The sequence below is a fragment of the Aptenodytes patagonicus genome, chromosome 2, assembly GCF_965638725.1.
Source record: "Aptenodytes patagonicus chromosome 2, bAptPat1.pri.cur, whole genome shotgun sequence".
NCBI lineage: Eukaryota > Metazoa > Chordata > Aves > Sphenisciformes > Spheniscidae > Aptenodytes > Aptenodytes patagonicus.
Window position 1 is genome coordinate 14790093 of NC_134950.1, and position 18313 is coordinate 14808405.

The window sequence follows — 18313 nt, forward strand, 5'->3', positions numbered from 1 at the left end:
TGGGGAGCCGAGCCGAAAGGAGTCCTCTTCCTCCCCAGGAAATGGCAGCCCTGCGTGTGCTCAGGGGCCTTGCGAGCAGGCGGCCGCGCTGCTGCAGGGCCCTGGGGCTCAGTCTCCAGAAGTGATTTTTAACCGTGTCTCCCATGAGCCTGGGGTGCCGAGGGAGCCGCTGCCGTCCCTGGGGTGCACGTCTCCCCTCCAAGCCAGCTGCTCACGGGAGAGGAGGGGGGAGACAGACAGCCAGACAGCCAGAGCCCAATTAAACCCTCCCCTGGCCAGCCCCTGACACTCCCTCCTGCATTTTCCAGTCTGTGGTTAGAGCACTCAAAGGGTTCCATTAAGTCATCAAGTTTTACAGGTTCCTTAAAAAAAAAAAAAAAAAGCCGGGGGGGGGGAGAGAGAGAGAAAAGTTTGGTCATGGTAGGGAATGAGTGATCAAAGCTGAGCCAAGGCTTCCTGTTACACCGGGACTATATATATATCGTGTCTTTAATGTTGGGGGATGTAAGCAGGCTGCTAGGAGACTGGAGCGGGAGCTGACTCTCTGCCTGATTTCCCAGCTCGCTGAGGTTTCTTCCACCGACCACAATGAACAAGTTCCTGTGCTGCACGCTTGTGGTAAGTCCCTTCAGAGAGGTAGATAGGCTTTAAGATGCATTACAGCTTCAGAGATCAGGCTGTAAAGACATACGGATTTTCTGCTAGATTGTTTTGTTGGTTTTTTTGTTTGGGTTTTTTTGGGTTTGGGTTTTTTTTTTTTGCATTCTCTCCGTTTTCTTGGTAAACCCTTTTCGTTTCATCACACCGAGCTTTCCTGGTGAGGTTTGGAGCACGACAGACATGTCCAGCTCCAGGGAGGCAGCAGGGATTTTCATCCCATTCTTAAGGTAGTGGCATGATTTGCTTTTCTTTGGCTTTTTTCCTATCTTCCTCTCTCCTTTTGTAAGGCTTCATCATACCAGGCTGACACAAAACGCTGTATCTAGGAATGAATTTAGAAACTGTAGGCTGGGATGTTTGGTTTTGATTTACAAAAGCTCCATCTCTGCCTGTCTCTGTAATCGTTGCTACAGTGGCACTGGTCAGTATCTCAGATGCTGGGCTGGCTTTCTTACCTGGGAAAACCGCTGTGAACTCCAGAAAAAAGCAAAAGTATGTGGTGCTTGTTTTGGCTTAGAAAATTCAGCTTCATGTGCAAGAAAGTGATGAATTAGTAGCTGTGTCAGTAGCTATTACAGAAAAAGTTGTGTTATTAAATCCGGTATAAGCCCCAGCTTTAATAAGGTTTTGTTTACTTCGTGGTTTAGCAAGATACTTCCAGATGCAAGTTTAGAGATGTTAGCAGTGCAGTAAATCTTTCAAAATGTCATTTAATCCATTTAGCTGTATGGAATTGTATATGATGCCAGATTAATTAAAACCTGCGTACAGACAGGTACTGTGTAACGTCTATTTGGAGGCTATGCATCTTTTGGATGAGAAAACATTCAAAGAAAAACATTAAAAAATAATATTCAGAGCAGGCTGTTATGCATGCCTGCACGGTAACTTGTTCCTGAGTTGTTTTGGTGAGTACAGTGGCATTAATGTTGTGGCAGAGCGTTAGAACTGAGATCCATTTATTTTTAAAGCTTTTTATAAATGCAACGAGATTTCCAGGATCCGATGAGTAATGCATGTTTATTACTTTCTGTACAACTTTCTGAAAGAGCTTTTTCAGAAACAAACCGAAGTGATTAATGGTGCAAGGGAAGCAAAAATTGTCAGGCTTGTGGTCAGCAAATTGAAATGCAGGATAACTTTTTCATCTCACGTATGATGTTGTGCCTTCTTTGTCTATATGAAAACATGGGAAGTTAATCTGGGAATTTCAGCAATAGTCTGTTATCAGCTTGGCTTCTTACCTGTGGCTCTCATAAAATAATCACATCAGTATTTTGATTTTGATTAAACTTAATGTGCCTGTTCATGTTCTCCCATAAAGTAATAGCGTTTGGTGAAGTTCTGCATAATACTCTGGCAGATGAGTCTCGGAGCTGAAATACGTCAGTGGCAGGAGTACATACCAGAGAGCTTAATCATTCAACTTTTTTTTTTGTTATTTAAAAGCAATTTATTTAAAGTTATTGTGAAGTTTAAGTACTGCCAGTGAAGTTTTACTGTCAGATGTGCTAGAGCTCAGAAAAGTAGTTTTAGTACCTGTTTTATAAGAACACTTGTAAGAGGCACAACAGCAGTTCAAAGTTGTGTGTGTTTGGCTCACATACCTTAAATCTAGTTTGGAGACACCATACCTAAAAAAGACTCTTTTGGACATCATGTACTTTCAGCCTTGGCCTCTTTGCTAAGGTTTCAGAAAGGGGACCTGCTGTGGTGGTGCATGCAGGTATGTGTTGTTTGCTGGAACACTAATACTGCTTACAAACAGACAAGCATTATGAAATCAGACTGAATTGAAAGAAATTCCCCAGAGCTGGATCTCATTACTTGTCACGTAACTATCTTGACCCTTAAACTTGACCTTTCTCTATTTTGGATCTCTGGGTGCATGTGACATGCTTTTTCTGGACGGCCTGTTGGGTTTGCTGTGTGTAGGCAGCAGTGGCTTTGCAGCCCGCGAGGGTAGGAGTTATCTTTCTGTCTGACTTTCTTTCTGTCTGTCTGCATGTGTGTTGGTTAAAAATAAAACACCAAGGTTACCAGAAGAATTTTTAAAAGATATTGTCACAATTTAAATAACACCCACTGTTCAAATCTCACAGAAGCTTTAATTTTGTTCCTTCTGTATTTAACTTTTATGCTAGTAGATTTACTACTCTGGCGGTCTTCCTGGAGAAAAACACCTGTTTGCACATAATACTGGACATACTGTTTCTCTAGCTAGATGGTCACTTGTCAGTAATTCTGTTTGGTGCAAAAGCAGACTGTAGTCATGGTGGTCTAACGTCCCAGGTTTGGGTTATCTCTAAATTTTGCTGTCTCTCTGGTGAATAATGTTCCAAAATATGAGTTATGGATAAAACACATCTTTTGGTGAGTAGCTAGTTAGTCTTTTCTGCTTTCTCCCTCCACAAGCTTCCAGGCAAATGTAACTCTCATAAATGAAGACTTTCAATTTAGCACTTCTTTGGTAAGATGCAAAACTGCTCTTCAGCTGAATGTCATTTTCCTACCACTGAAAATGAAACAATAGTTTACACTCCTAAATTGCTTTGTGAATGACAACTAATGGTGCCTTACAAAGTGTCTATGGATTTGAATTGTTGACATATTGCTTTACTGACAGAGAAATTAAGACAGTGGTTGATAGCCTCAGTTTCGAATACACGTGGCTCAGGAGAGTCACTAGTTATATTCCTTATGTAAAAGAGCAGCCTCCACTTTATAAAGCAACTTCCATACAAAAGTAGGTCCCGTTATGTCCAAAGTGAGTGGATTACATTGAAGTAGTTGGCAGAATGGTGGAACAGCTTTATAAGCTAAACTCAAACCAGCAAAACCGACTCCATTTTAGCTTTTGTTGTGTTCTTGACGCTCAGCTGCGGTCTGCTGAAAGATGCTTTGTCCGGGTCGTGCCCTAAGTGAACCTGCAGCAGCTTATGGGGTAAGCAGTGCTGCATAGCTGTTGGCCCAAAGAGGTTAAATTCGGTGATTGCATGGGGCCCCCCAGAACAGCAAGGCAAGGAGGATGAGAGTTGAGTATCTCCCAGATGGATGGGAACAATTTCTCCCTAGATGACACATTTTACAATGGTTATTTGCAATAGACGGCCGTGGATCTGATCCAGCATGACATTGTCATGTACTGGATCTAGAGATACTGTTTTGATTTGCCAAGCTATTGATTAGGAGGACCTCGTTACTTTCATTCAGTGCTATATTTTGCCACTGGGATTTCTCTGGGGTATGTGCATGATTTCAGTGAGGCATTCTGCCTAAGGGCTGAGGGTAAATGAAGGCCTCCTGCCTTAGCTTTGTCCAAATACTTTGTGTAGAAAGCAAAGTAGGAGAGTTGTGAGGTTTTACTTTGAACCCAATGCAAACACTAGGAGCAATCTGACAGATGCCTTGAATGATTATTTATCACGCAGGAAAATATGCTTTGGAATAGTTGTGGAATGCAAAACAGAAACAGATTTATCTTTCTCAGCAAATTAAACATTCTTCTTTGGTCTACAACCCAAAACCACAAAGCCAAGCTATATAATAATATTTTCATATGCTGAAAAGCCACTTTCTTTTCTCTCACAAAGCAGTGATTTAAGGGGATGATGCTTGAAGGCTTTTTGCTTTATGTGCTTTGTCTTCAGTTCATTTTAATTCAACAAGAAAAAGCAGGCGGCTCTTTGCCCTACACTTAAAGATGAAAGAAAAGGGCGTGTACTTTTTTCATACCCAAGATCTGAAATGAAATTTTACAATCACATTATTTCTCTTTCAAAAGCATCTTCTAAGGGCTCAAATAAATGGACTGCACAGGCCTTTTATGTTAGCATTGTGTATGCTGACATAAAGATGGTATGGAAAAATATAGCTTCAGGCCTAATGTGCTGAGTGACACAATCAAAGAATTGCTTTTTAACCTTGGGTAACTCATTTTGAATAAGTTCTCAGTACTTACTTGCATGACACTGACTTACACTAGACTAGTGTTTCAGTATTTACAGTTCATCCCAATTCCTCATGCAGAGACAGCCGTCCTGAGAGGTACCCAGGATTTGGCCCAGGGAGATGGATGAGGGCTGAGTTTTTCAGTCCTTTCAGAATTGAGCCCATGACACTAGAACTGAATTTCACCCAATAGGTTGATAGATGTAGTTAACGATACTAGATTTTGGGTTGGTTTGGTTTTGTTGTAATTATTTTGTTACTGATAGCATTTCATACTCATAGAACAAAAAACCCCAACCTTTGGGGTTGTTTTCTAAATTGAGCCTTTCGCATTTCACTATCCTTAGGAAAACTGTTTGCAATTGAGTGCACTCTGAATCAGACTAACAGTTAATTTGTTGAGATGAACAAGATATTGAGTATCATTGGCTTCCATTGGTGTTTGGATATAAAGGATTTGCTTAGGGTTTAAAATTGAAAGAAACTGCCTAGATCTTTTCAGTTCGTTCCCCAGGTCTTCCAGGAAACCAAATGGCGTATTTGCTTTCAGAAATGCATTGAGAGCTATATTTAAACTACTTGGGTTTCTTGCACCTGCTTCTCAGTAAAAGGCTGTTCCCAAACTTCCTCTGATGAGATAATCTCCTTTTCATTTGCCAGCATTATCCTTTAACAGAGAAAGTTGTCTCTCCGTGTGTTCACTGTCTATCTGTACTGAATCTATAGGTGCTGTTTTGACTTGCCAAGCTATTGAACAAGTCAACATCTTCTTCAAGATGAAGCTCTCCATTTCCTTCTAAACTTTCTCTGTACCTCTTCCAGGCTGAATTAACTTTTCCTAAACAAGGATGGACAGAATTTTACGCAATCTTCTGAATGACAAATCAATGACTTTGGCCAAGTGTAGCACTGATAGACTCCAGCTTTGGTTTCTGAAGGGCTAAAGGGTGAACATGCTCATTACCCCTACTTCTGATTCCAGTAAACTGAAGCCAGGCTTCTAGTTTCTTCCTCCTTTCGAACTGGAACATGCCTTCTTCTCCAGCAAGAGCAAAACAGGCCAGTGCCAGCATGATTATAGGAGAAATCCTGCTTTCTGTGAAGCTTTTGGGAAGACCAATGTTCAGAACTAGTAAGTTCTGATTATGGCATTTTCATGTGCTCAGATAGTGCTGTTTCTTACAGCAGAGATTCAGGTGTTTAGTATATAGCCCACCTTTAAGTATGGGCATTCAGGTCAATCAGAGGTTTTCTGTGGCTGAGAATATGCTACGAAGTTGGTCATACCATAGTTTAGGAGGAGAAATGTCAGGAATGACATAAAATGCATGTAATTACCATTTTAATTTGATTTGGGAACATGCTTTTGAAAGGCCTCTCCTGATCATCCTTATTTACTGTATTTTAGTTTGCACATCAGAGCAGACTTGGAATGCACAAAGTGGATTTACAAAAGTAAACTGGAATGATGAAAGTAAATCCAGAGACAGGCTCCAGAGACGCACCAGATGTACTGTAACCACTAATGCATGCTCAGTCCATGAGAGTGGACTGAAGTTAGTCCAAAATACCCCCTCTTAATCATGCATAATGTGGATGTCAGGTGCTCGGCACCATCTGTTTTGCTCTACGAATCTGCTGTAACAGGTGATCCAACTTGCTAATGTAAGCACAAATTCAGTGTGTCTTAGGCCAGGAGAAAGGACAATTTAGTGACATTCCCCTCTAGCTTATTTGTGAGCTGGGGGACAAGAAGAGTCTTTTTATTCTCTTTGTGCCGAGTTGCTGCAGTAAAACTAGTAAAAATTATACTTAATTACCTTCCACCATTCTTCCTGCATTTTTGCAAAACTTCTGAAAAATGGATTGCTTTTGCTTTGGCACTTGATGTAGGTTCAAGGATAACTTCTGATTTTCAGGTTGCCTATTAATATTCAGAATACTCATGTGTGCTATGTGTTTTCAATCTGCATAGAAGACAATCTTGCAGATCTGTTCTCTTAAGTATTATTAAGGGACCTACAGTAGTCTTATGAAGAAGCGTGGTATTGGGGATTGGAGTCTAGAAATGTACTTAACAATATACTAATGGCTGTACTGGGTCTAAGAAAAAAATAATCCAGAAAAAAATCCCCTAAAAAGCCCCATATGCTGTCTATGGCAGGGGTTGATAACTGATGCATAGAGGAGATGGAAGAAAAAGGCAGAAAAATAGTGATATTTTTCCAAAACACTCCTCCAGACTCAAGCAATTTGTGGTTTGGGATTTCCTGATCAAAAGGTGATGTTTATGTTTAATAGCCCTTTATTATTTTCCTCCATTACTATGTCAAGTAATGTTTTGAACTCAACCGTTTACAATGTCCTGTGGCAATGAGTTGCACAGCTCACTCATGGTAACCTAGTTCTATGTTGAAAATGATGTATAAAATGTTATGGTAAAATACTGAGATACTGATTGCATTTATAGCTTTAGTTTGACTGAAGAATCTTTTGTCATAATTGTTTACTAAATAAGAGAGTTGGATCCTGCATATGTATGGCTCAGCCACTGATGGATGGATTACTGCAGCTACATAATGTGTGTTTCTGGGAAAGAAAGGAAGACAGGTGTGATGTTCTTTTCTTTTAAAAACACAGAGAAAAAATCAAATGTAAAGACTGATCATCCTTTAAGTGATGCTGATTTATTAATCCTATTATTATGGTTATTGGTTATGCTCATTTAGATTAATAGTATTCTGGTTGTCATTAAAAGTTCATAGCTATTGGTACTTCCAACGGCAAAACTTTGCATGGTCTCACACACGTATTGTTCAAATATTTTTTTGCTCAATTTTTTAAATCAATTCCTCTCAAATTGTGTTGAATTGTTTTCAATTTTTATTGGCTTTTATTATTCACATAGCTGTAGGTTCTTCAGGAAGCAAGTGCCTCCATTTTTCCCTACAAAATCCCATGCTCTCATACCCTGATTATTGAATTTTTAATCCTGAGTCATCCCCTGCAGGAAAACTTCTCACTTGCCTCATATATAATTTCCAATGTAAATGGTTGAGTAAGGAAAATATAGAAAATCTTGTTGTTCTTGCTCCTGCGTGTTGCAGAGGGGAGTTGAGCAGTCATGAAATGGTCCACCTAACCATTCAGCACCTAAAAATGTGTCACCAAGGGCAGAGGCACGACCCAGAGGAGCAGATTCTGCTGCAGTGACAGCCTGGGGAGTGTTGTGAACCGTGCATTGCAGAGAAGGATAACCTGTGTTTCTGCATGAGGACGTGCTGCCCGCATGTCTGGTTGCTGTCCCTAATCATTTTCACACATCTGTTGTCCGAGTATTCATCAGTGTTCAAGATTTTCATCTGCATTGGGTATTGTCTTGGGTTTGCATAGACATCTGCATGAAATGTGGGTTGATGCTTGTCTTTGTAGCATCTGTGCCGCATGTTGCGGTCTGTTATGTTCTGTGAAGGGAATGTGTGTGTCCATGCAAGTCTTGGACGCTGGGATGCTGTATTATCTATTACTGAATAAAAACCATAGAAGAAAAACTGACTGTTCACATCGACAATTAATGGGATAACCAGGACTTCCTTATTACTAGAGTAATAGCTGTAGATTTACCAAGGGTGGGTGCATTTTTCATCAATGGAAAGCCATTCACTATTAAAAAATGTGCTGCACCCTCTTGTTAAATAGATCACATGAAACAGATCCAGTCATTTAAGAAAAATGGAGCGGTACATCAAACTTCAGTGACTAATAAGGAATTTCTCACAATGGAAGAGATTGTGCATTGAGACCACAAGAAAAAGTGGGATCTCCACCTGTAGAACTCACAAGTTACAGGGCTTAGTCAAGGGTAACTAGAAGAGGCTGTGGGGAATATCCGTACTATGTGCATTTCATTCTTCAGCCTAAGTATAGCTGTATAAAAAGTGGATTCATAGACAAGCATCAGGAGATGCACTTAAGAATATTTTCTTAAGCGATAAGAGTTCCTAATTTAGAGACCTAATACTACTTGGTGCAAACGCTGTGACTTGTGTTAATGCAGATGAGCGATTAAATTGTCCTTTCCAACCTTAGTAATACTATCACTTAAGAAGTGCCATGCTATGGCAGAAGTGAGGCCCTTAGATGAAGCCTCTTTAGGAAATATAGGGTCTGAATGAATAAAAAGAGTTAATTCCACTTACACTTTGAGGACATCTGCATTGGAAAAGAGGAAAATATGTTCTTGAAATTGAATTGGCAACTCTGTATTAGCTGACTGGGATTAAAATAGCAACAAAGACAAGTCAGTTGGATCTATAATTTGAATGGATACATAGTAAAAAATCTTCATTCAGAGCCAGTTTACTTCATCTTTATAAAACGTCCAAGTTTTAGAAGAGAAGTGGCACATCAGTCACGCAGTGCTGGGACAGAGCCAGGTTCTCAGTGGGGAAGAGTGAGCTGCCAGTGGACGCCATGGGGCTTGGGGCAGTATGCAGGGAGTAAACGCGAGAGTTATTTTTTTGATAGGCTGGTGGAATCACAGAACCAAATTTTCAGTTACAAGACCAAAATAACGTGTTATGGACATTGCCTCTGCAGGAGGGCAGGGTCATCTCAGGTCGCTAGATCCCAAATCACACCAGCAAAGCAGACTGTTGCAGGAAGCGGAAGGAGTGTAGCGGTCATGACATGTGCCGGTACTGAACCAGGTCCTCATGACAGCCATAAGCCTGTGATTTTAGATAGGAAGTGAAAGCATTAGCCTGGCCTCTTCCAGCTCGTGTGATTAAGTCCTTAATGTACCCTTCATTAAGGGTACATCATCACTGCAGCATTCTTTAACTCTGTCTGAAGCTGCATCTTCATACTTGACGTAGCTGCCACATTTTATCCCCAGAGCTGCTGCATTTCAGTGCAAGATTAAATGGAAGGCATTAAAAAGTAGCCTATATTGTTCTAGCCATTTGTTGCTGGTAAAAAGAAATACTGTAAGGAATCACCTTTCAAGGTATCTGGTAATGGTGCAGTATGCTGGTCAGATTTGCATGCTCAGATACCATTTCTTTAGCATCCGAAGTACTTGGTACTTCAGAATACAGGAGTGCATAATCCCCACCTGGCTGTGCATCGAGCGTGTTGCCAATGAAACTAATAGGCCAGGTTCTCTGGTGCCAGGCGGTAAAAGGTCATTGCCCAGCGATATTAAAAGGGTGTAAATGGAGGAGAATAGGATCTACATCTCTGGAAGAACAAGGAAGTACTTACATCGGGAAGATTTGCTGGATAAGATCCTAAAATTTTCCCATTCTAAGATAGACATGGGAGAGTCCGGAAGCTGGCTAATATTTTATAAACTTCTAACGCAAACATTTTTTTTTAAGATAGCGACATGATTAGACTCATAAACTCATTAAAATGTAGGTTTCTTTGTGACCATGGTGCTCCCCAGAATGAAAGTGAGCAATGTTTTATTTTCCTGTTGCTAGCTCTTGGACATTTCTGTTAAGTGGACAATCCAGGACGACTCTCCCCCCAAATATCCCCATTACGACCCAGGGACATCTCGTCAACTGCTGTGTGACCAGTGCCCTCCTGGGAGCTACGTAAAGCAGCACTGTACAGCCACCAGCCCGACGCAGTGTGCCCCGTGTCCGGATCAGTACTATGCCGAAGAGTGGAACAGCAACGATGAATGCCAGTACTGCAGCGCTGTTTGCAAAGAGCTGCAGTACATCAAGCAGGAGTGCACCAGTACGCAGAACCGCATCTGCGAGTGTGTCGAAGGCAGATACCTGGAGCTCGAGTTTTGTTTAAAGCACACGGAGTGTCCTCTCGGATTCGGTGTTGCACAGCCAGGTATGTACCGCTTGTCAATACACACAGACTTAATTAGAGCTCTACCGCACGTCAACGACTCGTGGCAGTTACAAGATTAGGAAAGAAGGTCGTCCAGATGAAATTACAGGACAGTAAATTGTAAAGCCAATTGAACCTGTTCCTAGGCTGCATCGTTTGGACTGTAGCCAAAAGAACATTTCTCAGTGGAATACCCTTCTCCTACTGTAATATATAACTTAATGGCAGTAGCAAATGTAGTAAATTGCACTCTAATGAGAAACATGATGGATTGTCTCTTTTACAGGAACATTATCTGGAATGTAGTATTTGTGTGTGTGATAAATAATAATGTTTTTCATTTTGAAATCTGCTGTTTCAAGCAACTGTATATCTTGACAAACACCAGGAGCACTACGTGTTTGACACCAAGTGTATAATTATAACAATATTAATATAGCTCTAGCATCACAGCAATATGTGGTAATAATTAATTATCAGCATCCTAAGTGGAACTCTTAGGGAAACTGTTACTATTATCAAACAAACAACCATTTCTTTGTCAAGCAGGCTGGCATTGTGTTGTATGTCTGGTGGCGATACAGAGTGAAGCAGCGCTTTTCAGTGGAGTGTATTCTTCATTTAAGACAACATAAATTGTTAAACCAATAATAAGTTCTTCTCTCAAAACAAAATACATCATTTGTCATTTGGCAAATGTCATGGCCCAGTTTAGATCCAGTATTTAATACAGCCTGAAAGAATTGTAAATTGTCATTGTACTGGAGATTGATAACTGCCCAGAGAAGAGCACTGAGGAAGGGAATACAGAAAATCGAAGCATCTCAGACACGAATCTGTAGGCAACCAATCTCCAGCCTACAGAATTACTTCCCTAGGAATTACATATATACTGTGAGAAACACTAGGGCTGGCCTGTACATTTTAGAGCTATGCTGAATGACAGGTCAGGAGTCCTTTCTCATGTTAGGAACATCTCATTGGAGAACAACTTTGATGTAAGGAGTAATGTCGCTGCTGTAGCTGCTCACTATTCCCCTAGTAACTGGTTAACTAAGCACTACCCTGATGCTCTCGCCACTGCTAAGCATTTCCACTGGCAGCTACCGCATTTCCATATTATAAACCTTCATTAACCTAAATGGTTATACCCAGGGGCTTGGGTTAATGAGGTTCCACCGTACCTCGGCAGCAAGTCAAAAGTGGACAGAAACAAAGTTTTCAGAAAGCCCGTTTGGGAAGCAAACAAAGAAGTATAAATTCTCTGAGCAATCAGCCTGCTGCATCCCTGCGAGCACAGTGGAACTGTGGCAGACAAATCTGAATCCCTCAAAATGAAACAAACTTTGGAAGAAGATAAATTGTCAAATCGTGTGATTTGTTGGAAAGTGGGTTTCCAAAAGACCATCAGAATGAACCAGCTAAACCCAAGCAGACCTCAAACAAGGAATGAAAACATTGTAAAAATAATTGCATCCCCCTGTGTCAATAGTCAGTTTTTGAGGTGAGGCATCGACTAAGAATTTAATAAGCACGGACCACACTGTGTTCCTGCTTTCTGCCATATGATAGCCTTGAACTTTGTAACGATGTAAATTCAGGTGAAATAAAACCTAAGTGTAGAAAAATATGCGTCCACTACCACACAGCGAGGTAGTGTGGTCTAGTGTCTCACTCAAAGCTTAAAGCATTAGAAAGTTGTTTCCCTACTGCTGGTCACTCATGATTACGTTGGGCAGATCACTTTACTTTGGTAGTCCCCTTTTGTGAGTGTAGATTAAGGTTTTGCTCCTTTCTGCCATGGTTAGCCCTGTACATGGCAGAGTTTTAGCAGCAGCGCTACTACGAGGCTGCACTATCTCCCCGGCAGCGGCTGCCGTTTCCCTGGGAAGAATGGGGGATTCCAAACAAATTGGAGGGAGCAGCGGAAGGGCAGCCGGGCTGTGGCAGTTTGTGCCCTGAACAAGAGCAGCCAGATAAGCAGAGAAGAAGAAGTTGGCAAAGCTGGGGGGTGACTTTATGCTCAACCCTGAGAACGCTGATGGATTACCCGGTTTATTTCCCTCTTGTGCGGCAAAGGTTATACGGGAAGCTCTGAGCAGAACGATGCACCGTTTGCAGGGACTCTCCTTTCTTCCCCTTCCTCGCTGCCAGAACACAACAGCAGCATGTCTGTAGCAGGGAAAGTTGCTAAAAATTCAGAAGTCTCAGAAAAGCTAATTGCTGCCTGCTCTGGTGCCGGTGTTGACTGGAGTTTCGTACAGCCCAGAGCCGCAAGCAGCGCACACTGTGCAAGAAAACACAAGGGCAGACGCTGCTGCTGCGGGTTGGGCACTGGCTGCAGAAAGCAGAGGATTTTGGGGGGGTTGGCAATATACAGGGTCTCTGATTTTTCAGAGGCACAACAACTAAAAACTTCTTTGTTTTCACTTGTCTAGTGAAAGAAGTGCTAGGTCAGGTGTATGCAAGTATTATTCTTTATTTCACAGCTAGTTGGAAACTTGAGGTTCGTGCTCTTTCCTTCTAAGGAAATGCCCAGAATAAATAAAATTTACTTAAAAACTGGCATTAAAATAAGCATCCACATGTAAATACTTCCAAAATACACTAGATGGAGGCATTTTCTTATTCAAATATAGTTTCCAACTATTTCAAAAAAATTTTAAGCATGTGCTTAAGTTCATGTTCAATAATGCAATATTAGATATTAGACTTTAGGCACTTGCTTAAATGTTGGCTGAATAAAGATGAATTAAGAGTGAATATACAGCAATTATTGGTGCTGTTATTTTCCTGCCACTGGTGGTTAGACTGTTTGCATTGTTTCAGATTTCTTGCATTAATTTTCTTCCTCTTTCTCAGTGTGATAGAACCATATATTGTCATTCTATTGCTGTATCATATATTTGATCCTGAAGTGAAACTATGCCTTATAAAAGTAAAACACCAAGCAAAACGTGTATGTATATTAAATATTTTTGCTATATTGGGCGATCTACTTTCTTTGCTTTAAATAATATTTTATTCAAGCCCAGAAAAAAGTTCAAAAAAGTTACTGAAATTCTATTTTCCTGTATAATTTAATATTTGAGCAGGGAAAGTACTTTTCAGAGGGTCTTTAGCTGATATTTAGTTGGGTTATATTTTTAGCTAGAACTAAAGTAACCCATTCGAGTAAGGTTCTGGGCAGATATTACAGATTACAATTTACAACAGTTTCTTGTGCCATTTAATTATTTTACAGAATATTTGTACAGTTGAAGGATGAAGGTCAGACATCATGTAATGTCTGAATAGACTCAAGTAATTACTGATTTAAAGATATTACTTTACTAAATTACTGATTTAATCAGTAATTACTGATTTTAAAGTTGGTAACAAGTGTATGTGAGAGTACTATTTACTCTATTACTCCAGCAGGAACATCATTCTCTTAAGGAATCTTTTTTGTTTTTAAAAATTAAAGTGTTGTCTTTTTCTAAATGTGATTCCTTCATAGATCAGAAATGTGAAAAGCAGAAGCATGACAATTTTGGGAGAAACGTTTTCTTTTATTTTTGTATTCTTGTATTTTTTTTTCACAGTTGAGGTTATATGTAATTGGACACATTGTTTTCCTGTTTCCACAGGTACCCCTGAGAGTGACACTATATGTAAGAGATGTCCAGAAGGATTTTTCTCAAATGAAACATCATCCAAAGCAGCCTGTCTAAAGCACACAAACTGTAGTGCACTGGGTTTCAAAATAGTATCGAAGGGAAATGCAGTTCGTGACAACGTCTGTCAGGAAAATACAGATATGGCACCTCAAAAATGTGGGATAGGTATGTATCGTATTAAGGAAGAGTGCTCTGAAAACATACCTTTAATGACAGTTAAAATTAATGTATCAGCATTTATGATAAAAATATCTAGCTTGTTAGCCATTTGCCTGCTATGGTAATGGCCATAGGATAGTTTCAATTATTGTAGGTCAGACCAAATGGAACGCAAGCACAGAGAGTGACAGCACTATAAAGACCACTTCTTAGTTTGGTTTTTAAGCATTATTTTCTTATCATCCTTGCTACTTGCTTTTTTTTTCAGAGACAAGCAGAGTAACAGAGATCAGAACAATTGACGTATTCTTTTTCTCTTTCTCATTTCAGATGTAACCCTATGCGAGGAGGCTTTGTTCAGGTTTGCTGTTCCTACTCAGCTCACACCTAACTGGCTGAACATACTAGCAGACAGCTTGCCTGGGACAAAGGTTAACACAGAAAATATCGAAAGGATTAAACAAAGGCACAGTTCTCAAGAGCAGACCTTTCAGCTTTTGAAATTATGGAAGCAGCAAAACAAAGAACAGGATATGGTCAAGAAGATTATTCAAGGTACCTTATTTTGATAGCACGTGTATTAAAAGCAACCTTCTAAATGGCATTTTAAAAATTGCTTGGGGTCAAATACGTTCTGGTGATGTGTTATGCTCTGAGGAGGACCTGCAGGGCTTAACTGAGATTTATTCATGCAGTAAGCACGGTGAAGTCAAAGGGAAGCAGGAAGAGAATTCAGCTTCTCCTGATCAGTCGAGGACTAAATTCTTCCCAGACTTGTAGCCCCCTTGGGAGCATGTGTGGTGTCACAGCCAAGATCCTCTTTTGAGACTGCACAGCATATGAAGAATTTTGATCAAGTGGGGAAAATGTTTCCCACTGTTACATCTGAGCAGTGGCTGTTGAGGTTAGAGGGAGCTGCATGCCTGCAACTGAGAGTGCAATTTGTTTTCTATAAAGTGGAGACTGACAGCTCGGACTAGGACATCTATTCATGGAATGGGGATGCATGGGAGTGAGGAATACACAGACAGGCCTTCCCTTCTTTTTCCCTTCCAGTACCTATTTGTCATGCCAATTCACTGCTTTGTTTGTGCTGAATCTGCCAAGACAGGTGTCAAAGGTGAAGTAGTGCTGCAACGTTAACACCAAGGTTTTTATGAGAGTCAGGCCAACTCTTTTCATGTAAACCACCATCAACAACCGCCACATTCGAATGGCGTTTTCTCCACACAGAATTGATTTGAAAAATGCTGCAGAAATGTTTTTTTTCCCCCTCTCCTTTTTAGTATGTGTGTTTATGTCAGACTGTGAAGTGTCTAGAATACTTCAAAAACCAAAATGACTATTTTAGCAAAGCTTGCCTAGACACTTCTGAAGAAGAAGAGCAAAATTTTCATTCACTGGAACCAAATATTAGGAGTCCTGTCACATACACAGAACGTTTTACAAAATAGATGAAACAAGCGTATAGCAATAAATACTTGCTATGAAGTTTGTAATTTGGGGCTGTTTGTATTTGCAAAGTTAATTAAATTCTTAAGTGCTTTTCATAATTGGAGCCTAAGAAAAAGCATTGTTGAGAAAATTATTTGAAATAAAGTAAAAAAAAAATTGGGACGGAATATTCACCTTGAAATTTTGGAAGTTTTTTTGCAGGCCATGGCAAAGTTGTAACGCATTGCACTTACCTGTCTTTTTGCTTTCTATAGATATCGACCTTTGCGAAAATAGTGTCTTAAAGCATATTGGCCACCCAAACCTCACCTTTGAACATCTCAACACACTGATGGCAAGCTTACCAGGCAAGAAAGTGGGAAAAGAAGATATCGAGCGCACAATGAAACTATGTCAACCTACAGAGCAAGTTCTAAAGCTTCTCAACCTGTGGAGAATAAAAAATGGCGACCAAGATACCATTAAAGGTTTAATGTATGGACTGAAGCACTTGAAAACATACCACTTTCCGAAACGAACCATCCAAAGTCTGAAGAAGGTGATTAAGTTTCTTCACAGATTTACAATGTATAGATTATACCAGAAACTCTTTCTAGAAATGATAGGGAACCAAGTTAAATCAGTGAAAGTAAGATGTGTCTAATTCAAGATATTTTTCATTCTCCACTGACTATTTTTCCCTAATTACTGCCAGCAGTAATTAAACTGGAACGTTGTTTCCCTGCGTTATGTCTTACTATTTATAGAAATGCCTGACTGGAATAGCTCTGTCTTTTGCAGTGGTTTTGGAGGGGTTTTTTTTAATAAAATCACTTTTGTAAAAGCTATTAACCTGTTGATAACACTAAGAGCCTGATTCTGCATTTTTGCACATTCAGAGTTGAAAAGCCCCACTGTAGTCACTAGATGAGAAAAGAATGCCGGACCAGGCTCTACTACAGTATTTGCTATTTATATTCTTCGAGGAATAAACATTTTGGTTGTACATATTTATTAAGTTAAATGGAAATTGTATGAAACTGAATTTTAGGAAGAGAAATGAAAAGCACACTGTATATTTTCTAGCTAAACAAAAATGATCCCGTATATTTTTCTGGCAAAATTTTGTAGCATGCTCTAAGAGTTATTAATTTCTTTACATTTTGTATTTAAAAAAGTATTATTGCTTAGTTTTATTTGTATAAGTTGTGGTATCTTTTGGTAGGGATGTTTTAATTTATCCAATGATTTTAACTCAAATACAGTGAAAATATAGCGTAAGTGACCTGAATATTTAAATATTCTGTGAGGAAGTGAATGTACCATATTTAAAAAGCTGGATTTTTATATAGAATTTCATAATCTTATTTTATAGAACAATTAAATTTTTCAGTTTACTTTTTGACTGGTGTTTTACTCTTGACTGTGAAGTAGGAACTAATAACAAAGACAGACCATGTGGATTAATGCCTTATCTTGGGCTTGGCTCTCTGCTACTCCCTGCCTGATCTAGTAGTTAATACGTGAGCCAAGTAAATATTGACCAGCACTGGATTTTCATGGTCACTCTACAGGTGTAAAAGAAGGTACAAAGTATTAAAGGTTCTAGTTCAGAGGGCCCAGGCGGTTGCGATACAACCGATTACGATTCCATAGATGCATTTGGCCCAGCATCACTCTTGGCCTGGTGTCATTCTTGGAGAGCTCACGACCTTTGCCCTAACCACAGCTTGTAATTTCATGGAGGAAAGATGATGCATGTCTGACAGGCTTGGAAAGCCTCACATATTGCCACTGTGTTTAAAGGAAGGGAGCACGGAGAGGTCACGTAAAAAAAATAATCATTTACCATTGCCCTCAGCTACAGAATGAGGCACCTGCAAAGAGATAGGCCCCCAAAAAAGGGAGCAGGGAGTGTACGAGTGTTGTTATCCAAAGCTGACATAATTTTAAGGACCAATGGTCATTCACAGTGGAAGCCAAAGGCTTCGGTGGCTGCAGAGAGAGACTGTACTCTTGTTTTTTTTCTTTAAGCCACGTGAACAGAGCTTGAGTATTCAACATACTCTTTTCTTTTGTGTAAAGGAAGGAAAAGCCATCAGCATTTAGCCTTGTATGACAAATACTCCTCTATTACAGATGAGAGGATCTTAAGCAAAGAATGAGAAAGAGATTCCTGGTAGATACTCATCAGAAGTGCTCTCCTTACAGAGAGTACAAATGGGACATATTGCTTTAAAATACTTGGGTTTCATTTTTCACTGAATTCTCATGTCGTTTTTTGTATCAAAAGGAATAAACTCCCTTTTATAGTTCACATGCTCTATATTAGCATCTCATTTATCAGTGTAGCTGAGAAATGGCGCTGAACACACACAAAAAATTCCTAGTTTTGTGTTGATTCATTTGAAATAATTTACATACTTTTACAACAGAAACTGGTTTTACATATAATTAAAAGATGATAACAACAGAATCTCAAATTTGCAAGTAGCGACCACATGTTTCCATGACTCTGCCAGGTGTGGAGGTTTGGGGTGTTGTGGGTATTAAAATGAGAATAATCATCTTACTGGCAGTGAAACGAAGATGAT

General features: G+C 39.8%; 1 protein-coding gene across 1 annotated transcript; it reads left to right on the forward strand.

The window, feature by feature from the left end:
• Positions 1–233: 233 nt before the first annotated feature.
• On the forward strand, positions 234–17116 carry TNFRSF11B (TNF receptor superfamily member 11b). The gene is made up of 5 exons (XM_076329193.1): positions 234–618; positions 10098–10467; positions 14097–14291; positions 14616–14840; positions 15995–17116. The coding sequence occupies exons 1-5, from the start codon at positions 589–591 to the stop codon at positions 16381–16383; spliced, it is 1209 nt and encodes a 402-aa protein (XP_076185308.1). The 5' UTR covers positions 234–588; the 3' UTR covers positions 16384–17116.
• Positions 17117–18313: the final 1197 nt, after the last annotated feature.